This window comes from Neophocaena asiaeorientalis, unplaced genomic scaffold (assembly GCF_003031525.2).
Source record: "Neophocaena asiaeorientalis asiaeorientalis breed wild unplaced genomic scaffold, Neophocaena_asiaeorientalis_V1.1 scaffold174, whole genome shotgun sequence".
Lineage (NCBI taxonomy): Eukaryota > Metazoa > Chordata > Mammalia > Artiodactyla > Phocoenidae > Neophocaena > Neophocaena asiaeorientalis.
Genome location: NW_020174922.1, coordinates 4,724,257 through 4,749,651, shown reverse-complemented (window position 1 = coordinate 4,749,651; position 25,395 = coordinate 4,724,257). Strand labels below are relative to the sequence as shown.

General features: G+C 36.6%; 1 protein-coding gene and 1 pseudogene across 4 annotated transcripts in view; one reads left to right on the top strand and one right to left on the bottom strand.

Moving 5' to 3' along the window:
* CNTLN (centlein) overlaps positions 1 to 25,395 on the bottom strand; it is a 323,167-nt gene that overhangs the window by 188,523 nt on the left and 109,249 nt on the right. For 2 of the 3 annotated variants that reach the window (XM_024760487.1, XM_024760489.1), the window contains exon 6: positions 13,966 to 14,099. In XM_024760487.1, the coding sequence (XP_024616255.1) occupies positions 13,966 to 14,099 (134 nt within the window). The remainder of the gene's footprint in view (positions 1 to 13,965; positions 14,100 to 25,395) is intronic. The other variant, XM_024760488.1, reaches the window with a different exon arrangement.
* LOC112410093 (intraflagellar transport protein 22 homolog pseudogene) lies at positions 9,945 to 11,015 on the top strand (annotated as a pseudogene). Its single transcript, XR_003005326.1, has one exon. The product of XR_003005326.1 is annotated as an intraflagellar transport protein 22 homolog pseudogene (transcript).

Genomic DNA, 25,395 nt, shown 5'->3' with positions numbered 1-25,395 from the left:
GCCATAGGATAAATTAGGAATATCCCTTTAGACATCAAATTTGATAGCAAAGACTGACAAAGGGTTTCAGACAGCATCTATAGGTTATTTTGCAGTTACCAAAAAAAACTCCAAAACTTACTGTTACAAAAACAAAGATTTGCTTGCTCACATTACATGTGGCTTTCCCCTATCCTAAGACCCAAACTGGAGCAGTAGGCGGCATTAGTAATATGCCACTCTAATGGCAGAGGGCAAAAAGTAAAGGCAATTCAAGCAATGACTCTTTTAAAACACTTGCCAGGACATGATATACATCACTTTCACACTCATTCCACAGGCCAAAATAAGTCACGTGGCTAAATCTGATGTTAATGGAGGAGAAAGCATACTCCAGCAACAGAGAAGGCCCTGGTAAAAATGGGTCTTTAAGGTGAATCAAAATTGAGTATAGGAATAAACACATCAAGAGTAAAAAGTTTAGTGAAGAGCACTGAAGCAATACAGAAAACTAAGTCTAAATATCTTTAGGCACTGTGGTTATGCATGAGGAGACAAAGGTTATAAATCCTGAGATGCAAAATGAGAAGGAGTTAAAATGGGTGAATGTATGTCCTATTTTACTAAGTGTATGTAGCAGGGTATCAAATCCAATTCAAGATGAAATGTAGTTTTTTTTAAAAAAAAACATAATTACATCAACCTCCAAAGTTTTTTCATGCCATTTCTTTCTTAGCTTTAGAAAAATAGTTAGTGGTTCTTATAGAGAAGAAAAAATTATCTGAGATTTAGTAATTCTTTCAATTTCACTTCAGTGTCTATTGTTCCATTATATCACAAAAACTGAAGTTATCACTTATTAGAAAAACATGTTCGGGACTTCCCTGGTGGTCCAGTAGGTAAGACCCCATGCTCCCAATGCAGGGGGCCTGGGTTCAATCCCTGGTCAGGGAACTAGATCCTGCGTGCATGCAGCAGCTAAGAGTCCTCATGCCACAACTAAGAAGTCCGCATGTTGCAACTAAGAAGCTTCACGCTTCAACTAAGAAGTCAACTAAGAAGTCCACGAAGATCCCATGTGCTGCAACGAAGACCCGATGCAGCCAAAAACAAACAAACAAAAATGTTCAATACAGTCCCTTTTATCTAAGAACTTGTTTACCTACTCTTCAATCTATAAATATGTGTTGAGAAAAATATAGAATGATTCTAATAAAATTTTAATGGCTATTATTCCTCTGGGGTTGTATTTTAACTCTAATTTCTTCCCTCTATATTCTTTGTACTTTTCCGTACTACATGTATTTTCTTATAATTCACATGTATCATTACACCTAAACAATTATGTACTTAGTTTGTTACCATATAACCCCCCAAAAAGAAAAGCAATATTAATTTCAGAGGAATTAAAACTCAAGGCAAAACATATTATACAGAAAAAAGTAAAAAGTATAATTCACAGTAAAATCAAAATAACTTTGTCGGACACTTTACCTACCAAATCATAGCACATCAAAACAGAATAGCACAGCAAAAACAACAAGTAATAAAAGGAAAATCACTAGGAAACTATAGGGGAAAGAAAGATTCCATTTAAAACAGTAACAAAAACCATGAAAGAGCTAGGAATAAAAATTTCAGAAGAAAGGTCAAAACCAGCATAAGGAACAAAACATTTCATAAGGACAGAAAGGTACTGAAACAAATGTAATGGCACTCCCATACTCTGGGACAGAAAAACTGACATCATCAAGAGGGCAATTCTCTTTCAGTTTGCTTTTAAATTTGATGCCATAATAAAAGAGCAAACAAGAAATAAGCCAGTTTAACCTTAAGTTTATATGGAAAAATTAATTAAGCAATAAATGTCCAGGAAAGCTCTGAAAAAGAGCAGAAATGGAGAATGCACCACATATTCTCTTATCCAATATTCATCATCTCTACACTATTACTCTGTACTCTAGCTTACAATCTAGCCTGAGAGGCCAACTTCCACAGACTACATTACATTGGCTCCCTTTCTTCTGGTTTATATTTGAGTAGCTGAAAGTGCTGGTCCATGATTAGAGGGTAAAGGAAAAAGAGGTCAAGGTATTTCTTTCCCTATCTCCCTCTCCAATGAGCCACAGTTGGCAGTGTCCCTGTTCCTGTATCTAAGAATACTTCTATTAGTCAGCCTCTCTCCCAGGGCTAGACTTCTCACAGAGACCCAGTAAAAGCTTCTCTCCTTGCCCCTTCTGGCCTGGGGATAATAATAGTTTCCTGTTGCTGATAATTTGTATTCCTCTGAATCTCAATATCTATTTGGAGAGAATAGACATCTTTATCATACTGAGTCTTGCAAATCATGAACTCTGTATTTATCTGTACATACTAGACTTTTATTTCTCTCAATAATGTTTTACAGATCTCTGTATAAAGGTAACACATATCTTTCATTATATTTGCTGTTCATATTTTTACCTATATTATAAATTATATTCTTTTTAAGTCTATTTCCTAATTTTTGTGCTGGCATAAAAAATGCATTTGAATTTTCTACACTGACCTTGTACCTACCAAGTGTGCTAAATCCATGTATTAATTTTAGAAATCTTTCTATAAATTTTTTTGGGGCTTGCTATGTTAATTACTCATATATAGGCAAATAACTAGGTATTTATCTTTCCAGTTTTTTTAATTTAAATTTTATTTATTTTTTTATACACCAGGTTCTTCTTAGTTATCTATTTTATACATATTAGTGTATATATGTCAATCCCAATTCATCCCACCCCGACCCCCGACTCTTGCTTTCCCCCACCTTTGGTGTCCATACATTTGTTCTCTACATCTGTGTCTCTATTTCTGCCTTGCAAACCAGTTCATCTCTAGCATTCTTCTACATCCCACATATATGCATTAATATATGATATTTGTTTTCCTCTTTCTGACTTACTTCACTCTGTATTACAGACTCTAGATCCATCCATGTCTCTACAAATGACCCAATTTCGTTCCGTTTTATGGCTGAGTGATATTCCACTGTATATATGTACCACATCTTCTTTATCCATTCGTCTGTTGATGGGCATTTAGGAAGCTTCCATGATATGGCTATTGTAAATATTGCTGCAATGAACATTGGGGTGTATGTTTCTTTTTGAATTATGGTTTTCTCTGAGTATACGCCCACTAGTGGGATTGCTGGGTCATACGGTACTTCTTAGTTTTTCAAGGAACCTCCATACTGTTCTCCACAGTGGCTGTATCAATTTACATTCCCACAAACAGTACAAGAGGGTTCCCGTTTCTCCACACCCTCTCCAGCATTTGTTATTTGTAGATTTTCTGATGATGCCCATTCTAACCAGTGTGAGGTGATACCTCATTTTAGTACTGATTTGCATCTATCTAGTAATTAGTGATGTTGAGCATCTTTTCATATGCCTTTTGCCCATCTGTATGTCCTTTAGGGAGAAATGTCTATTTAGGTATTCTGCCCATTTTTTTATTAGGTTGTTTGTTTATTTAATATTGAGCTGCATGAGCTGTTTATGTATTTTGTAGATTAATCCTTTGTCCGTTGCTTCGTTTGCAAATATTTTCTCCCATTCTGAGGGTTGTCTTTTCATCTTGTTTATAGTTTCCTTTGCTGTGCAAAAGCTTTTAAGTTTCATCAGGTCCCATTTCTTTATTTTTGTTTTTATTTCCATTACTCTAGGAGGTGGATCAAAAAACATCTTGCTGTGATTTATGTCAAACAGTGTTCTTCCTATGTTTTCCTCTAAGAGTTTTATAGTGTCTGCTCTCACATTTAGGTCTTTAATCCATTTTGAGTTTATTTTTGTGCAGGGTGTTAGGGAGTGTTCTAATTTCATTCTTTTACACGTAGCTGTCCAGTTTTCCCAGCACCACTTGTTGAAGAGACTGTCTTTTCTCCATTGTATATCCTGGCCTCCTTTGTCATAGATTAGTTGACCATAGGTGCATGGGTTTCTCTCTGGGCTTTCTATCCTATTCCATTGATCTATATTTCATTTCTGTTTTCATGCCAGTACCATATTGTCTTCATTAATGTAGCTTTGTAGTATAGTCTGAAGTCAGGAAGTCGGATTCCTCCAGCTGTTTTTTTCACTCAAGATTGCTTTGGCTATTTGGGGTCTTTTGTGTCTCCATACAAATTTTAAGATTTTTTGTTCTAGTTCTGTAAACAATGTCATTGGTAATTTGCTAGAGATATCACTGAATCTGTAGATTGCTTTGGGTAGTATAGTCATTTTCACAATATTGATCCTTCCAATCCAAAAACATGGTATATCTCTCCATCTGTTTGTATCACCTTTGATTTCATTCATCTGTGTCTTATAGGTTTCTGAGTTCAGGTCTTTTACCTCCTTAGGTAGATTTATTCCTTTTTTTTGCAATGGTAAATGGGATTGTTTCCTTAATTTCTCTTTCTGATCTTTTGTTGTTATTGAATAGGAATGCAACAGATTTCTGTGCATTAATTTTGTATCCTGCAACTTTACCAAATTCATTGATTAGCTCTAGTAGTTTTCTGGTCACATCTTTAGGATTATCTATGTATAGTATCATGGCATCTGTAAACAGTGACAGTTTTACTTCTTTTCCAACTTGTATTCTTTTTATTTCTTTTTCTTCTCTGATTGCTGTGGCTAGGACTTCCAAAACTATGTTGAATAATACTGGCAAGAATGGATATCCTTGTCTTGTTCCTGATCTTAGAGGAAATGTTTTCAGTTTTTCAACACTGAGAATGATCCTTGCTGTAGGTTTGTCACATATGACCTTTATTATGTTGAGGTAGGTTCCCTCTGTGCCCACTTTCTGGAGAGCTTTTATCATAAATGGGTGTTGAATTTTGTCAAAAGCTTTTTGTGCATCTCTTGAGATAATCATATCGTTTTTATTCTTCAATTTGTTAAAATCGTTTTTATTCTTCATTGATTGATTTGCGTATATTAAAGAATCCATGCATCCCTGGGATAAATCCCATTTGATCATGGTGTATGACCCTTTGAATGTGTTGTACTCTGTTTGCTATCATTTTGTTGAGAATTATTGCATCTATATTCATCAGTGATATAGGTCGGTAGTTTTTTTTTTGTAGTATCTTTGTCTTGTTTTGGTATCAGGGTAACAATGGCCTCGTAAAATGAGTTTGGGAGCGTTCCTTCCTCTGCAATATTTTTGGAAGCTTTTGAGAAGGATCTGTGTTAGCACTTCCCTAAATGTTTGATAGAATTTGCCTGTGAAGCCATCTGGCCCTGGACTTTTGCTTGTGGGAAGATTTTTAATCAGTTTCAATTTCATTACCTGTGATTGGTCTGTTCATATTTTCTATTTCTTCCTGGTTCCATCTTGGAAGGTTATTCCTTTCTAAGCATTTGTCCATTTCTTCTAGGTTGTCCATTTTATTGCTATAGAGTTGCTTGTAGTAGTCTCTCATAATGCTCTGTGTTTCTGCAGTGTCCATTGCAACTTCTCCTTTTTCATTTCTAATTTTATTGATTTCAGTCCTCTCCCTCTTTCTTGATGAGTCTCGCTAAAGGTCTGTCAATTCTGTTTATATTCTCAAAGAACCAGCTTTTAGTTTTATTGATCTTTGCTATTGTTTTCTTGTTTCTATTTCATTTATTTCTGCTCTGATCTTTATAATTTCTTTCCTTCTACTAATTTTGGATTTTGTTTGTTCTTCTTTCTCTACTTCCTTTAGGTGTAAGGTTAGATTGTTTGAGATCTTTCTTGTTTCTTGAGGTAGCATTGTTTTGCTATAAACTTCCCTCTTAGAACTGCTTTTGCTGCATCCCATAGCTTTTGGGTCATCATGTTTTCATTGCCATTTGTCTCTAGATACTTCTTGATTTCCTCTTTGATTTCTTCAGTGAACTTTTGGTTATTTAATAATGTATTCTTTAACTTCCATCTGTTTGTGCTTTTTAAGTTTTTTCCCCTGCAATTTATTTCTAATCTCAGTGTTGTGGTTGGAAAAGATCCTTGGTATGATTTCGATTTTCTTACATTTAGCAAGGCTTGATTTGTGACCCAAGATTTGATCTACCCTAGACGACGTTCTGTGTGCACTTGAGAAGAAAGTGTAATCTGCTGTTTTCAGATGGAATGTCCTACAAATATCAATTAAATCTATCCGGTCTATTGTGTCATTTAAAGCTTGTGTTTCCTTATTAATTTTCTGCCTAGGTGATCTGTCCATTGGTGTAAGTGAGGTGTTAAAGTCCCCCACTATTACTGTGTTACTGTTGATGCCCGCTTTTATAGCTGTTAGCAGTTGCCTTATGTATTGAGGTGCTCCTATGTTGGGTGAATATATTTATAAGTGTTATAAATACTTCTTGCATTGATCCCTTGACCACTATGTAGTGTCCTTCCTTATCTCTGGTAACATTCTTTATTTTAAAGTCTGTATTATCTGATATGAGTATTGCTACTCCAGCTTTCTTTTGATTTCCATTTGCATGGAATATCTTTTTGCGTCCCCTCATTTTCAGTCTGTATGTGTCCCTAGGTCTGAAGTGGGTCTCCTGTAGACAGCATATTTTTGTATCCATTCAGTGAGCCTCTCTCTTTTGGTTGAAGCATTTATTCCATTCACATTTAAGGTAATTATTGATATGTATGTTCCTATTACCATCTTCTTAATTGTGTTGGGTTTGTTTTTGTAGGTCTTTTTCTTCTCTTGTGTTTCCCACTTAGAGAAGTTACTTTAGCATTTGTTGTAGAGTTATTTGGTAGTGTTGCATTCTCTTAGTTTTTGCTTGTCTGTAAAGCTTTTGATTTCTCCATCAAATCTGAATGAGATCCTAGCCAGGTAGAGTAATCTTGGTTGTAGGTTCTTCCCTTTCATCACTTTAGATATATCGTGCCACTCCCTTCTGGTTTGTAGAGTTTCTGCTGAGAAATCAGCTGTCACCCTTATGGGAGATCCCTTGTATGTTATTTGACATTTTCCCCTTATTGCTTATAATAATTTTTCTTTGACTTTAATTTTTGGCAATTTGATTACTGTGTGTCTTGGCATGTTTTTCCTTGGGTTTATCCTGTCTGGGACTCTGCACTTCCTGGACTTGGGTGGCTATTTCCTTTCCCATGTTAGGAAAGTTTTCGACTATAATCTTTTCAAATATTTTCTCGGGTCTTTTCTCTCTCTCTTCTCCTTCTGGAACCCCTATAATGTGAATGTTGGTGGGTTTAATGTTGTCCCAGAGGTTTCTTATGCTGTCTTCATTTCTTTCATTCTTTATTCTGTTCACGGCAGTGATTTCCACCATTCTGTCTTCCAGATCACTTAACCGTTCTTCTGCCTCACTTATTCTGCTATTGATTCCTTTTAGAGTATTTTTCATTTCAGCTATTGTATTGTTCACCTCTGTTTGTTTGTCCTTTAATTCTTCTAGGTGTTTGTTCTTTCATTCTTCTAGGTCTTTGTTAAACATTTCTTGCATCTTCTCCATCTTTGCCTCCATTGTTTTTCGGAGGTCCTGGATCATCTTCACTATCATTATTCTGAATTCTTTTCTGGAAGGTTGCCTATCTCCACTTCATTTAGTTGTTCTTCTGGGGTTTTACATTGTTCCTTCATCTGGTACATAGTCCTCTGCCTTTTCATTTTGTCTGTTTTTCTGTGAATGTGGTTTTCATTCCACAGGCTGCAGAACTGTAGTTCTTCTTGCTTCTGCTGTCTAACGTCTGCTAGATGAGGCTATCTAAGAGGCTTGTGCAAGCTTCCTGATGGGAGGGACTGGTGGTGGGTAGAGCTGGGTGTTGCTCTGGTGGGCAGAGCTCAGTAAAACTTTAATCCGCTTGCCTGCTGATGGGTGTAGCTCTGTTCCCCCCCTGTTGGTTGTTTGGCCTGAGGCAACCCAACACTGGAGACTACAGGCTCTTTGGTAGGGCTAATGGCAGACTCCGGGAGGGTTCCTGCCCAGGAGTACTTCCCAGAACTTCTGCCGCCAGTGTCCTTGTCCCCACGGTGAGCCACAGCCACCCCCTGCCTCTGCAGGAGACCCTCCAACTCTAGCAGGTAGGTCTGGTTCAGTCTTCTATGTGTCACTGCCTCTTCCCCCTGGGTCCTGATGCACACACTACTTTGTGTGTGCCCTCCAAAAGTGGAATCTCTCCCCCACTCCTGTCAAAGTCCTGCAATCAAATCCTGCTAGCCTTCAAAGTCTGATTCTCTGGGAATTTCCCCTCCTGTTGCCGGACCCCCAGGTTGGGAAGCCTGACGTGGGGCTCAGAACCTTCACTCCAGTGGGTGGACTTCTGTGGTATAAGTGTTCTCCAGTTTGTGAGTCACCCACCCCGCAGTTATGGGATTTGATTTTATTGTGATTGTGCCCCTCCTACCATCTCATTGTGGCTTCTCATTTGTCTTTGGATGTTGGGTATCTTTTTTGGTGAGTTCCAGTGTCTTCCTGTCAATGACTGTTCAGCAGTTAGTTGTGATTCTGGTGCTCTCGCAAGAGGGAGTGAGCGCATGTCCTTCTACTCTGCCATCTTGAACCAATCTCCTCCAGTTCTTACATCTTTTAATTTTTATTATTGCTTTACCACATACTTGATATTTCTGACTATGTGCTAGACATTAGTTTGTAAAATTGTAGACATAATTTGAGGACAGAATTGCTTTATTATCCTCCAGAGTTAATTTACACTTGCTTCTGCTAAGTGCCTAGGAACACAAGCAATCCAGATGCATTAGTCCAATTTCAGGATTCTGACTTTGATGATATTCCTCACCAAAATTGTAACTGCTCTGTCTTGACCTTTATTTTTTCATTGCTTTTCAGAGATTCACAACTAATTTCTAAGAAAAATTCCCAAATCAATTGACATTAGCCCACCTTCTCAGTGGAAGTTAAGCTATTCATTTAGCTCACTCTCCACGTAACTGTTGAATCATTACCAGTCAGGCAAAAATTTTAGTTAGGCAACTTAACTGGTTACTGACTTTTATGCAAGTTCTAGGTTTATACTAAGATGTTCTATATATGTTACAGACATGTATATTATTTATTTTTTTTTAATTTATATTCTAACGCAAGGTAAAAATCACTTGTGGTAGTTCACAGCAATATTCCATAGCACAATGTGTAACACAGATTAATTATTCAATAAATATGCAAATAATTAGGAATTCAAAGAAATAAACCCATAAAGAAATAAAGCTAGGTCAACTCCATCATTTATCAACAAGTAAAAGTATATCCAAATAAGAAAGTGCCTAGACTACTTTTCCTACAGATAATTATGGCTTGGTATGTCTTTTGCACAATATACAGATTCAGTACAGTAATGCTGATATATCATAACCACCATACACATGTGCAACACCCACAAGAAATAAAAATGAAGGAGACATGTAGTGCATTCAGAAAATGATTATTCAAACAATTCAGGAAAAACACTGAAGACATCTCAACTACTACCCTATAATGATGGTCTGAGTCAAAGTCCTCTGAAATCTTCCAGCTCTGTGCTATTACCTCCTCCTTTTTGAGTCCTTATAATCAAACACTTAAAATTACACAGAGTTCATCTTTTTACCATCTTGTAAGAAAATGTCCATCTATGGATATCATTGCCTTATTTACTGCATCTTATAGTTCTTGCAGTACACTAAATTCAACTATACAGATAAATGCAGGTGCAAAATTTAGTAGAAAACATAATTTTTCAAATCCCATTCACATAACACTGCAGTGTACCCTAGAATGGACCACATGTTCCATCCAATAGTTTAAAATCATCATACTTTAAAATGGAAAGGTCTTGTTGGAATATTTTATGTAGTTACAGGTGCCATATTTTAAGAAGAATATTGATGATAAAACTCTGACAAGATGGAATGCGTTCAGAAAGGCAACCCAGGCTCTGCCCTGACAGCAGCAAGGGCTCCGGCAGCACCTGGGTGTGCTCTGGCAGGTCTTTGGGCAGCAGACCGCAATGCTGAAGGCCAAGATCCTCTTTGTGGGGCCCTGTGAGAGTGGAAAAACCGTTTGGGCCAACTTCCTGACAAAATCTTCTGACATCGCCGAATACAGCCCAACCCAAGGAGTGAGGATCCTGGAATTTGAGAACCCATATGTTTCCAGGAACAACAAATGCACGGGGTATGAATCTGAGCTCTGGGATTGTGGTGGCAATCCAATGTTCGAGTCTTGCTGGCCAGCCCTGATGAGGGACTCTTATGGGGTGGTGATCATCTTCAATGCTGACATCCCAAGCCACCTGAAGGAAACTGAGATGTGGTATTCTTGCTTCGTCCAGCAGCAGTTTTTACAGGATACTCAATATCTGTTGAGTGCACACCATAAACCAGGATCTGGAAGTGACAAAGCAAACCCAGCTTCGGCGCCACCCTTGAACAAGCTGAAGCTGGTGCACTCAAATCTTAAGGATGACCGGAAGAGATCAGGATGGAGTTCATAAAGTATTTAAGAAGCATAATCAACTCAGTGTCTGAGAGCAGAGACTGGGAGGAGATGTCAATTATCAATTAACCGGCCTTCACCTAGATGCTTCTGCATCCCAAATGAAGTCAATTTTAGTGCAAATCTGAAATCCATCCACCTACTGAGGTTCTCATCTCCCTTTGGCTGTAGAAGACATTTTCCTTATTTGGCCAAAGGTAACAGTCAGCCAGGGAGTTGACTCATACCGTCTATTCTCTGTCCTTAGTTCAGCTGAGAAAATCCTATTACTGAATTCTGATTGCTTTGCCCCAGATCTCTCCAAAGAGCTGGAAAACTGAGGTGGTTTTTGCTTCCCCTTCACATTATGTCACATTACAAAAGTTGTGGAATTGTAACTGTAATAGCCCAGTGATAGCAACAGTAGTTTAAACCACGTGGATTGGCTTAAATGTGATTTTCATTCCTTAATCTGTACAATTTGCCTAGAATATTTTTGAAAAATATTAGCATTTAACTTCTCCAAGATTTTATTTTTATTTAGATGTCCTTGATATCTGGACACCATATCACACTGGAAGGTGGAATACATATACTTCTTCTAAAAAGGTTTTTTATTATCTCAGGGGAATTTAATTCTTAAATGTTATTTCATATAATGCAGGAAAAACAATGTTATGCTGTCATAACACCCATTTGTAAAAATAGTCAAAAGATTTAATGCTCAGGATAACCAAATATGGTGAGTTTATAGCTTACTGTACAAGTTTTTTTTAGTGATCTTTCAAATTATTGTTCTTTCATAAATTTTACTTTTTGAATTTTGTAATATAGCCAACCTGAAAATATATTAACGAGATCAAAAGTTAGATGTAGGGACTTCCCTGGTGGTGCAGTGGTTAAGAATCCGCCTGCCAATGCAGGGGAAATGGGTTCCATCCCTGGTCTGAGAAGACCCCATATGCCGCAGAGCAACTAAGCCCATGCGCCCCAACTACTGAGCCTGTGCTCTAGAGCCCATGAGCCACAACTACTGAGCCTGCATGCTGCAACTACTGAAGCCTGCGCACCTAGAGCCCATGCTCTGCAACAAGAGAAGCCACCGCAATGAGAAGCCCGCGTGCTGCAACAAAGAGTAGCCTCTGCTCACCACAAGAAGAGAAAGCCTGCACACAGCAATGAAGACACAACGTAGCCAAAAAAAAAAAAAAAAGCCAAACATGTTAGATGTAGGTCTTTTCAACTGAGAGTGGAAGAAAAGTAGAGACACTTACAAGAGATGAAAAATATGCCCGGCTGTGTTTCATTCTTACAATGAAGAGGGCTGAAATGCAGCTGTTTGGGCAGTCTGCTTGAGAGAGTGGTGTTGGCAGGTAATGAGAGTTCCCTGGTAAATTTAGACTGAACTACAGTCAACTCTTAGTAAACTGCCTGGATTACCAGTGAGCACATTTTAAGCCCAGGTTAATTTCCTTTTGCCTGACCTCCACTCAGTTGGAACTTTTGCAAGGAACACAAGATAATGTTAACGCAAACTGTAGTAAATCTTCCTTATGTAATACCTGCAATAATACTAATTGATGTTGAGACTACAGCTCCAAAACAGAGATTATTTTTATCTGATATTTTAATGATTATCCAAGAGCTCAGTAGAAAAATTAACCCAGCAGCTTTCATTTACATTCATAGCCAGAGTACAACCCTTGGGAGTCCTTGAATTGAGAAAAATGTTTTAAAATTTAAGAGGCCACATGTACAGAGGTTACAAGAGACCATTTAATGAAGAAGTCTCCCTGTCTTACCTGTCCCCAAACCCCAGCCCCTCTCCAGAAGCCCCCTTACCTTCTGTATTCTATCAGAAGTCTGTGCACATACAAATGTGCTTTATTAAAGGAAACAGTAGCAAACTATTCACACTTTTTTACAGCTTGCTTTTTTCACTTTTTTTTATTTGGAGGATTTGTGTAAATACATACAGAGCTGCCTTTTTCTTTTTTACAGCTGTATAATATTCCACTTAACCATTTACTTGGGAATTTTATATTACATATTTTTACTAACAAAAAAAAGAGAAAGAAAGGCAACCCAAAACAATATAACGTCTGTAAAACATGTACATGAAAAATTATGAGAACCAGAAGCAGTTAATAAGTTAATAAAAAAATTTATCAATAAAGTTATCTTTTATTATTTGAAGGTCTGAACTACAGAACTGATTAGACTGCTTCTGAGATTCTCTAGATAAGGACCCAGGATACAAATGGGTGCATACTATAAAAAGGCAAATGTCAACTAAATATATGAAACAATCTAGAAATTTGAACAAAATAAAAAGAACAGTCTTGAAGAGTACTGAGAAACTTATAAACTAAAAGTATCAAGCAAAGGCTAACAGCTTTTTTATAGGGAAGAAGATAGGAATAATTAAAAATTTTTAGATTGCTTCTAAAACTAAGATTCTATTACTGTTTAGAATTACTTTTTTGCCTTCCATCAAATTACTGGCTTAAAAAAATTATACCATGAGTGCATAAAGTCTATCATCTGTAAAGAAATAATTTTCCTCACCCCATGGTAAAAAGATTTTTAAAATGTGACACAATGGATTTTTGCTTTCATTTATAACATATAATGCTTATATATTTTTATATATAATAAAACATATATAATATAAATTACTATATATTATATATAAATATATAACAGTTTGTATTAATCTATTACCCAATAAAAAATCCTGCCCCAATATATATATTGTAATACAGTATATATAAAAATAAATATTAAGTATATATACATATTTATGTATATCATAATTATATATAATGTTAATTACATATCTATATAAACATTATATATATAGTATATTACATATAAAAATATATGACATATTTCAGAGAATGAAATTGTGCTTATACAGGTATGTGATAAACTTTGTACGATTTATTTTAATTAGTTCAAATTTTAAAATGTACACACATACATACATGTGTATATATGTATAACATATGTATGTATATGTGTATATATATATTTATGATCTGTTCTAACAATATTTTCTGATAAAGATTATTATAAAATAAATTAATAGGTAGTTTAACATCTTTCAAAACACTTAAAAAGTTTTTCAAGTACTTCCACTTTATGAGTAGTGCTACAAAATTAACTATTTTGATATAGAAAGAATATTTCACAAACTAAAACTATTTAGAACATAATAAAATAAAACGTCAAAACTGGATCATTCATTTATTATTCATTATAACAATAGTATTACATAATGCATGGGTAGGAATTTTAGAAGGAAACAAGGAATGAATGCATCCTCCTTGTTAAAAACTGAACCAAGGCTACTCTTTGAGCATGATTCTTTTCAGTCCTGTGAAACCCCTGATTGTCCGTGTTAATTCTAGATAGTTTCAATGCACAAACATAAGTACTCACAGAAGACATATATTGTCATTTTAGGGTGTTAATAATAAACAAAAATGCTGGCATTCTGCATAACAAAGGACATTTCTAAAATGTTAAATTAAGGAGTGAGTATACTTGCCTGACCAGGGTAATATCCATATCCTTCTGGATAAGTTCAGTCTGTTTATTATTCAACTGTAATGATAGAGCATTATATTTACTCTGTGATACTTCAATTTCTTTCCTTGCTTCGATTAAATTGTCTTCAAAGGCCTAAAATTAGAGCACTCATATCACAAATATAATAAATATCAAACAAATAAAATTAAAACTCTGTTATATTTAATCCACAAAATAACAGTGAAAAATCAGTAGTGCTTTAAATTTTATTTTTGTTTTCATTAAATTAAAAAATGTTAATACAATCAATAAATTTTACACCAGTCACAGGTTACTTTTTTCAGAAACTGTAAAAGTATCATCGTCTCCTGGTGTGAAAGCTAAGAATCTGAAGCTAATAAACTTGAAAATCTATGTAGAAATTTACTTATTAAAATTACAATAAAGTATTATACAATGAAAAAAGTTAATTACTTTTTAACTTTTTCATTAAGTAAATGAGCTCATTTACTTAAATATTACTCAAAACAAATAGATATTTTATTATTTCCTCAACTTTAAATGCAGATACACTCGAGAAGAAAAAATGGTGCAGCAAAAAAATAAAAATAATTTTACAATGTTTCAGGTTCAGATCATGCTGAGTTCACTTGATTGTGGTGAAATTTCACCTAAAGTTCAAAGTTGGTCTTTTCCACCTGATAATTCTCTAAATCTTTTGTTCATTTTGAAACAATTTTAAAACTGATGTACAAGGAATAAAGATGCAGATGTAGAGAATGGACTTGAGGACACAGGGAGGGGGAAGGGTAAGCTGGGACGAAGTGAGAGAGCGGCATGGACATATATACACTACCAAATGTATAATAGATAGCTAGTGGGAAGCAGCTGCATGACACAGGGAGATCAGCTGGGTGCTTTGAGTCCATCTAAAGGGATGGGATAGGGAGGGTGTGAGGGAGATGCAAGAGGGAGGAGAAATGGAAATATATGTATATGTATAGCTGATTCACTTTGTTACACAGCAGAAACTAACACACCATTGTAAAGTAATTATACTCCGATAAAGATGTTAAAAAAGAAAAACTGATATACATTTTTTCAAAAATATTTTTTTCTCAAAAATATATTATAAAATTTATTTTCATAAAATATTAAATAAATATTTTATCTAAAAGTAGAGGATACCCCAAAATACACTATACATTCATTATGTACAAAAGCAAGCACAAGCTTTAGGTCAAGCACTAAAAATCTACTCTAGCAATGCACCCATACCTCATATATTCTCCCTGCAGTAACTAGAATGAACTTTTGAAGATAAAAATATTGGCTTTCAGCCAAGATAGCACTGTGAGTACATGCATATCTCATTTTATCATGTTTCCCATTATTGCACTTCACTGATATTGCATTTTTTTACAAATTGAAGGACTGTGGTAACCCTGCATCAAACAAGTCTATCAATGCCATTTTTCCAACATTTGCTCACTTCATGTCTCAGTGCCATACTTTGGTAATTCAAACTCTTTCATTATTATTATATTTGTTATGGTGACCTGTGATGAATGATATCTGATGTTACTACTACAACGTGCTAAAGGCTCAGATGACAGCTAGTTGTTTTTAGCAATAAAATATTTTTAAGATATGTAAACTGTTGTTTTATAAGAAGAATTTAAGAAGAATTACTTCTTAAACTCCCATTTATTAAAAAAGAGTAATGATAGATATATAGGTGGGTGTGTAGGTGGATGTAAGAGAGAAAGAGAGAAGGAAACATGGAAGGAAAGGGAAATGAGAGAAGGGAAGGGAAGGCAGAAAATAACAGGTGTTCGCTGGGACGCGAAGAATTAGGAACATTTGTGTGTTGCTGGGACTGTAAAAATGCTCTCAAAAACAGTATGGGGGGGTGGTTTTCAAAACATAAAAAACAGAACCACCATATAATCCAGCAATCCCACATCTGGGTATACATTTAAAAAAACTAAAAGCAGGGTCTTGAAGAGATATCTGTAAACCCGTGTTCGTAGCAGCACTATTCACAATAGCCAAGTGGCAGCAACCTAAACGTCAAACGAATAAACAAAACGTGCTATACACATAAAATGAAGCACAATGCAGCCCCCAAAAGAAAGGAAAGCCTGTCACATGCTACCACATGGATGAACCTTGAGGACATTATGCCTAATGAAACAAATCAGTCACAAAAGGACAAATACCAAATGACTCCACTTATATGAAGTATCTAAAGTAGTCAAATTAATAGATACACAGAATACAATGGTAGTTACCAAGGCCTAGGGTAAGAGAGCACTAAGCAGTTGTTATTAAAAAACAGAGTTGCAGGTCTTGAAGTCAACAAAGTTCTGGAGGTCTCTTTCACAGCAATGTAAATATAGTTAACACTACTGAACTGTATACTTAAAAATGGTTAAGATGGTTAATTTTATGTTATGTGTTTTTTACCACAATAAACAAGGAAGGAAATTTTGACATATGAAAGAACATGGATGGACCTTGAGATAATTATGGAAAGCCAAATAAGCCACTTACAAAAAACAATGTATGACTCCACTTATATGAAGAATCTCATAGAGACACAAAGCAGACTAGTGGATGCCTGGAGCTGGGGGGAGGAGAAATGGGAAGTTGTTTTTGAATATAGTTTCACTTTTGAAGGATGAAATGTTTCTGCAACTTGGTTGCATACCAATGTGTATATACTTAACACTGCTGAACTGTATACTTAAAATGATAAAAGATTCTAAATTTTATGTTATATTACTTAAACACAATTTTTAAAAAACCCTATGGAGAGGCCAAGATTTAATTAGATTAGACTGTGGAGCAATTTGTGTCCCAGGATATTGACAAAAACAACAGAAGAATCTAATCAGTCATCAGTTTTTGGAGGACAACAGCTGGGTGTGATACCAACAGACATTAACAAACAAGCATATTCACAGACAAATCAAGAGACAGACACATGAACAGACAAATCAAGAGAAGAGACAGTGAAGGAGAGCCCTGCTAAAATCACAGGGTGAATGTGCACATGTCCAGGTCTGTGCTTTATGAAAAGCAACCATGAGAGACTGTTAACAGCATGGGAAACAGATTTCCTAAAATGGCCCAATGAAAACATTAAAAAAACAATGAGCAAACGTCAACAAGCCCTGATGTTATGGCAGTGAGGAGCCAGTATCCAAAACTGCTGCAGTGGGAATTCCCTGGCAGTCCAGTGGTTAGGACACCACACTTTCACTGCTGAGGGTGCGAGTTCAATCCCTGGTCGGGGAACTAAGATCCCACAACCCATGCAGCGCAGCCAAAAACAAACACAAACAAACAGACAAAACAAAAAACAAAACCCCAAACTGCTACAGTATATAATTTTACTTTATTAACATTTTTTGCTTTGAAAAAGTTATTTTTCTTTTTACTTTATTTTAGATTTATTTTTATTAAGATAACATTGGTTTATAATATTATATGTTTCATGTGTACAACATTATATTTCTACTTCTGTATACCCTACAGCATGCTCACCACCAAAAATTTAGTTTCCATCCATCACCATACAGTTAACCCCTTTTATCCATTTCACCCCCACCACCACAACTTCCCCTGGTAATCACTACTGTGCTCTCTGTATCTATGTGTTTGTCTCTCTTTAGTTTATTTTGGTTTTTGTCTGTTTCCTTTTTGTATTGCACATATTAGTGAAATCACACAGTTCTCCATCTGACTCTTTTACTTAGTATAATACCCTCAAGGTCCATACATATTGTCACAAATGGCAAGATTCCATCTTTTTGATGGCTGAGTAGTATTCTACTCTGTGCATATGTGTGTGTGTACGTGCGTGTGTGTGTGTGTGTGTGTATACCATATCTTCTTTATCCATTTAGTGGTTGATGGGGACTCAGGTTGTTTCTATATCTTAGCTATTGTAAATAATATCACAATGAACATAATGGTGCATATATCTTTTTGAATTAGTATTTTCATATTCTTTGAATAAATACCCAGACATGGGGTAGCTGAATCATATGGTAGCTCTGTTCTTAATTTTTTGGACTCTTCATACAGTTTTCCACAGTGGCTGCACCAATTTACATTCCCATCAAGACTATCTAAGGTTCCCCTTTTCTCGACATCCTCAACAGCACCTGTTATTTCTTGTCTTTTTGATAATAGCCATTCTAACAGGAGTGAGCTGATATCTCATTGTGGTTTTGATTTACATTTCCCTAATAATTAGTGATGTTGAACATCTTTTCATGTGCCTGTTGGCCATCTGTATGTCTTCTTTGGGAAAATGTCTAATCAGGTCCTCTGCCTACTTATTAATTGGATTGTTTATTTCTTGAGTTGTATGAGTTCTTTATATATTTTGGATTTTACCTTTTATCAGATATATCATTTGCAAATGTCTTTTCCATTCAGTAGATTGCCTTTTCATTTTGTACATGGTATTCTTCGCTGTGCAGAAGCTTTTTAGGATGATGTAGTCCCATTTGTTTATTTTTGCTTTTGTTTCCCTTGCCTGAAAAGATGTACCCAGAAAGACACTGTTAAGACCAGTGTCAAAGCACATAAAGCCTATGTTATCCTCAGAGTTTTATTGTTTCATGACTTACATTTAAGTCTTTAATCCATTTTGAGTTGATTTTTGTATATGATGTGGGACAGTGGTCTAGTTTCATTTTTTTGCATGTGGCTGTCCAGTTTTCCCAACACCATTTATTGAAAAGGCTATAATGTCTTTATATATATATGTTTCTTTGTTGTATATTAATTACCCATATATGTGTTGGTTTATTTCTGGGTGCTCAATTCTATTCCATTGATCTATGTATCTGTTTTTCTGAAAATATCATGCTGTTTTGATTAATATGGCTTTGTAGTCTAGCTGGAAATCATGGACTGTGATACCTCCAGCTTTGTTCTTTTTTCTCAGGATTGCTTTGGCTATTCAGGGTCTTTTGTGGTTCCATTATAAATTTTAGAAACTTTTGTTCCATTTCAGTGAACAATGTCCTTGTGACTTGGAAACAGACTGAACTGAAGCTATATGTTGTTTTAGGTAGTATGGGTATTTTAACAATGCTAATTTTTCCAACTCATAAGCATAAAATATTTTTCAATTTATGTGTCTTCTCCAATTTCCAGCAACAAGGTCTGACAGTTCTTAGTGTTCAGGTCTTTCACCTCCTTGGTTAAATTTATTCCGATGTATTTCATTCTTTTTGTTGTGATTATAAATATGACTTTTCTTAATTTCTCTTTCTGCTAGATCATTGTTAGCATATACAAACGTAACAGAGTTTTGTATGTTGATTTTATACCCTGCAACTCTGCTGTATTTATTTTTTCTAATAGCCTTTTTTGTGGAGTTTTTATGGTTTTCTCTATATAAAATCATGTCATGCACAAACAGTGACAGTTTTACCCCTTTCTTTCCAATTTGGATTCCTTTTATTTCTTTTTCTTGCCTAATTGCTCTGGCTAGGACTTCCAATACTAGGACTTCCAATACTATGTTAAATAAGAGTGGCAAAAGTGGCCTCTTTGTCTTGTTGTCTTGTTTCTGATATTAGAGAGACAGCTTTTAGTTTTTCACCACTTAGTATGCTGTTAGATATGGGCTTGTCATTTACAGCTCTCATTATGATGAGGTATGTTACTATTATAAACATTTAGTTGAGAATTTTTATCAAAAGCCGGTGTTGAATCTTGTCAAATGCCTGTTCTGCATCTATTGAGGTCATCATATGGTCTTCATCCTTTTGTAGATGTGATGTATCACGCTGATTGATTTATAGATGTTGAAACCTCCTTCTATCCCTGGGATAAATCCCACTTGATCATGGTGATGATTCTTTTTTTTTATTGCGGTACGTGGGCCTCTCACTGTTGTGGCCTCTCGTGTTGTGGAGCACAGGCTCCAGACACGCAGGCTCAGAGGCCATGGCTCACGGGCCTAGCCGCTCTGCAGCATGTGGGATCCTCCCGAACCGGGGCACGAACCCGTGTATCCCTGCATCGGCAGGTGGACTCTCAACCACTGCGCCACCAGGGAAGCCCAGTGATGATTCTTTTAATGTATTGTTTTACTTGGCTTGCTAATATTCTGTTCAGAATTTTTGCATCTATGTTCATCAAAGATATTGGCCTGTAATTTTCTTTTTTCTGTGTGTTGTCTTTGTCTGGTTTTGCTATGAGAGTGATGTTGACCTAATAAACTGAGTTAGGAATCATTGACTCCTCTTCAGTTTTTTGGAAGAGTTTGAGAAGAATAGGTATTAAATCTTCTTTGAATGTTTGGTAGAATTCACTTGTGAAGTTGTCTAGGCCTGGGGAGCTTTTTGATTACTGTTTCAATTTCTATATTAGTTATGTGGTCTATTCAAATTTTCTATTTCTTCATGATTCAGTCTTGGAAGCTGTATGATTCTAAAAATTTGTCTATTTTTTCTAGGTTGCTCCACTTGTTGGCATATAGCTGTTCATAATATGCTCTTATAATCCTTTGTATTTTTGTGGTATCCACTGTTATTCCTCCTCTTTCATTTCCAAATTTATTTACCAGAGCCTTGTCTTTTTTCCCTAATGAGTCTAGCTAAAGGTTTGTTGATTTTATCTTTTCAAAGAACCAGCTCTTAATTTCATTGATTTTTTTATTGTCTTTTTAGTCTCCATTTAATTTATTTCCACTATGATCTTTATTATTTCTTTCCTTCTACTGACTTTTGGCTTCATTTGTTATTCTTTTTCCAGTTCCTTTAGACATAAGGTTAGATTGTTCAACTGAGATTTTTCTTGTTTCTTAAAGTAGGCCTGAATGTCTATAAACTTCTCCCTTAGTACTCTTTTTGCTGCCTCCAGCAGATTTTGGTTTGTCCTATTTTCCTTTCCATCCATCATCAAATAAATTTTGATTTCTCCTTTGATTTTTTGTTGACCCAATAGTTGCTTAGTAGCATGTTGTTCATTCTCCACATATTTGTGATTTTTCCAGCTTTCTTCTTGTAGTTGATTTCTAGTTTCATACCACTGAAAAGATGCTTGATATGATTTCAATCTTCTTACATTTCTTGAGACTTGTTTTTTGTCCCAATATATGGTCTAACTTCGAGAAAGTTCCATGTACACTTGAGAAGAATATGCATTCTGCTGCATTTGGACTGAATACCCTGTACAAATCTATCAAATCCATTTGGTCTAATGTATCATTTAAGATCACTGTTTCCTTGTTGACTTTTGGCCTGGATGAACTATCCACTGATGCAAGTGGGGTGTTAAACTCCCCTACTATTACTGTGTTACTATCAATTGCTCATGTTAAAGTCCCCTACTATTACTGTGTTACTGTCAATTGCTCCCTTTAGATTTACTAATAACTGTTTTATATATTTCGGTGCTTCTATGTTAGATGCATATATAAATATTGTATCTTCTTGATGAATTGTCCCTTTTATCATTATATACTGTTCAATTTTGTCTCTTGTTACCTTTTTTGGCTTGAAGTCTATTTTGTCTGACATGAGTACGGCTACATCCACTTATTTTGGTTGTCATTTGCTTGGAGTATCATATTCAGTCCCTTCACATTTACCTTACATTTGTCTTTAGAGCTGAGATGAGTCTCCTGGAAACAACGTATACTTGAGTCTTGTTTTATAATGCATCCAGTCACTCTGTGTCTTTTGATTAGTGAATTCAATCAATTACATTAAGAGTTATAATTGATAGATGATAACTAGTCACTGCCATTTTACCTTTTGTTTTCTGGTTGCTCTATATCTCCATCATTTCTTTTTCTTTGTGTTTATGTCTGCCATTTTGGTTTTCTATGATTTTTTTCTCAGTTTTCTCCTTGTTTATTTTTCATGTCTCTGCTCTAGATTTATGCTTTGTGATTGCTGTGAGTTTTCTCTAAAACGTCTCATGGATAAAGTACTCTTTTTTCTGTTGATAGCATCTTATCTTCATTTACATATATAGATTACATCCTTTTCCGCTTCCCTTTTTGTTTTTGTTGTCTTGAATTATCCCTTTATACGGTGAGAGTTTGTTAGCAAATTGTAGTAGATACAGTTATTTTTTCTACTTTTCCCCCTTTAACTTTTATGCTATAATAAAGCATTTAAAAGCCAATTCTAATAATTACAGCTTTCTGATTCTATTTATCACCTTGCTCAAACTTTTGTGTACTTTTGCCTTTTTGTTTCTGGTAGAAGAGTACTGTTCAACATTTCTTGTAAGGCAGGTCTAGTTTTAATGAACTCTGAGCTTTTATTTATCTGGGAAAATCTTCCTTTCTCCTTCATATCTGAATGGTAACTTTGCTGGACAGAGTATTCTTGGGTGATAGTTTTTAATCTTTCAGTATTTTGAGCTTGTCATTCCACTCCCTCCAGGCCTGTAGGGTTTCAGAAATCTGCTGATAGAGTAATGGGGGTTCCTTTGTAGGTTACCATCTTTTTTTCCCTGGCTGAATTTCAAAATCTTCCTTTGTCATTGACTTTTGACAACTTTAATATAATGCGTCTTGGACAAGGTTTTTGCATTGAGGCAGTTTGGGTGTTCTCTTAGCCTCATGGGCTTGTATCTAGTTCCTTCCCCACGTTTGGGAAGTTCTCAGCTATTATAAATAAATTCTCTGCTCCCTTCTCCTCTCTTCTCCCTCTGGAGTACCCATTACCCTATTGCTGCCCTTCCTAAAAGAGCTGAATCACTATTGTAGAATTTCCTCATTTTTTTATATCTCAATCCTCTTTCTTCTTCTACTGTATCATTCCAAGATTTTTATCTTTGAGCTCACTAATTCTCTTTTTTTTTTAAATTTATTTATATTTTATTTATTTATTTTTGGCTGCGTGGGGTCTTCGTTGCTGCATGCATGCTTTCTCTAGTTGCTGCGAGTGGGGGCTACTCTTCATTGCAGTGCCCAGGCTTCTCGTTGCAGTGGCTTCTCTTGTTGAAGAGCAGAGGCTCTAGGCTTGCCGCCTTCAGTAGTTGCAGCATGCAGGCTCAGTAGTTGTGGCTCATGGGCTCTAGAGCACAGGCTCAGTAGTTGTGGCGCACAGGCTTAGCTGCTCCAAGGCATGTGGGATCTTTCCAGACCAGGGCTCAAACCTGCATCACCTGCATTGGCAGGCAGATTCTTAACCACTGTGCCACCAGGGAAGTCCATCACTAATTCTCTCTTCACTATGGTCTGCTCTATATCCAATGCTTTCTAATGCATTCTTCATCTCATTTATTGAATTCTTAAGCTCCAGAATTGTGGTTTGGTTCTTTTCTTTTCTTTTTATTTTTTTATTTTTTTTTTTGCACTATGCGGGCCCCTCACTGTTGTGGCCTCTCCTGATGCGGAGCACAGGCTCCGGACGCGCAGGCTCAGTGGCCATGGCTCATGGGCCCAGCCGCTCCGCGGCATGTGGGATCCTCCCAGACCGGAGTACGAACCCGTGTCCCCTGCATTGGCAGGTGGACTCTCAACCACTGCGCCACCAGGGAAGCCCCTTGGTTCTTTTCTTTTAGTTTCAACCTCTTTGGTAAATTATTCCTTCTGTTCATTAATTTTATTCCTGAGCTCAATGAACACCCTTTCTGAGTTTTCTTGTAGCTAGTTGAGTTTCTTCATGACAACTCTCTTGAATTCTCTAACAATCAGATTGCAATGTTCCATGACTTTAAGTTTAATTTATGTGGAATTGTCACTTTCTTTTTGTGGTACAATGTTACTGTGGTTGTTCATGGTGCTTGATAAATTGTTCCTCTGCTGGTGCACGTGAAGTAAGGAACACCTTTCTGCTTGATACTAGCAATTCAACAGGTTAGAAATTAGAGGTCTTTCTTTCGATTTCCAGTAGGTAGTGATATAGCACAAGTTTTGGGTTTCTCTTACCTGAGTTGCCTCTGATTCTATTTGAGAGTCTGCACTTTCCACGTTCCATCGCCTCTGTCAGAGGTGTGGCCCTGTGCATTCATTATTGTTTCTTTTGTCTCTGGGGTCATTGGTACCTTGCTTCTGCCAGTGTCACAGCTGCTGCTGCCTGGGGCCCTTGGATGGTGGGCTCTTCCCTCATCTGGGATCCAAAGTTGAAGGTTCCACTATCATGGGGGAAAGGGAAGGGGGAGCCAGGGTCCTGCGGGTGCCTCTATGGTGTCCAGTGTTGTAAGTTTCCTGCAAGTGCCTCTGTGGTGTCCAGTGTTAAAAGCTCCACAGCTGTAGATGTGCATGTGAGAGGCTGGAGTAATGGGTGCCTTAGCAGCTGGAGGAATGGGGTACCAGGCCCCACTACCACTGCTGCCCGGTTACTTGTGGCTGTAGTAACCATGTGGCTGGGAGGCTTGAGTCATGTGCACCACGTCCCCTGCCACTGCCACGTTCTCTGGGGTTGTGGGCTCAGCTGCCATGGCTGATGGACCAGGACTTCAAGCATGCCTCTGCTGTTCCCTTGGTTCGGCCTCCTCCATGTGTTCCAGTCCACCCACCTTTAGATGCACAGATGTGTGGAATTCTCCAGCAACCTGATATATTGGACAGAGGCTTCGTTGTTGTGTTTTGGATGTTTTACCAGTTGTAGATTGAAGGGGAAAGACAAAGCTAGCTTTTTATTCTGCCACGGTGCTGAATTGACTCCTCCTAGCATATAACTTGAAATGTACATTTTTCAGCAAAAAAATTACAACATGCAAAGAAAAGGTGTCATTCATGCAAAGCAAAGAAAGCAAGCAATAGCAACTGCCCATGAGAGGATCCAGATACCAGCCTTCCCAAAGACTTCAAAAGAGGCATTATAAGTATATTTAAAAAGTAAAAGAAAACCATGTTTTATAAAGTATCATATCGTTTTTAAAAAGTTAAAATGACAATATCTCATCTGATGGAAAATACCAATAAAGTAATATAAATTGTTTTGAAACATCCAAATGGAAATTCTGGTGCTAAAAAGCACAGTGACTAAAATGAAAACAAACAAAAAAACCTCACTAGAAGAGCTCAACATTTAATATGAACTGACAGGAATAAGAACAAAAAACTTGAAGCTATATCAAGAAAAAAGAATAATACAAATTAACAGCCCCAGAGGAATAATGGACACCACTAAATGCACCAATATAAGCATAAAGGGACTACCAGAACGAGAGGCAATAGAATAAGGACAGAAAAAAATACTCAAAGAAATAATGGTCAAAAACTAGCAAATGGGCTTCCCTGGTGGCGCAGTTGTTGAGAGTCCGCCTGCCAATGCAGGGGACATGGGTTTGTGCCCCGGTCCAGAAGGGTCCCACATGCCGCGGAGCGGCTGGGCCCGTGAGCCATGGCTGCTGAGCCTACGCATCCGGAGCCTGTGCTCCGCAACGGAAGAGGCCACAACAGTGAGAGGCCCGCGTACCGAAAAAAAAAAAAAAAAAACTCCAAAAAAAA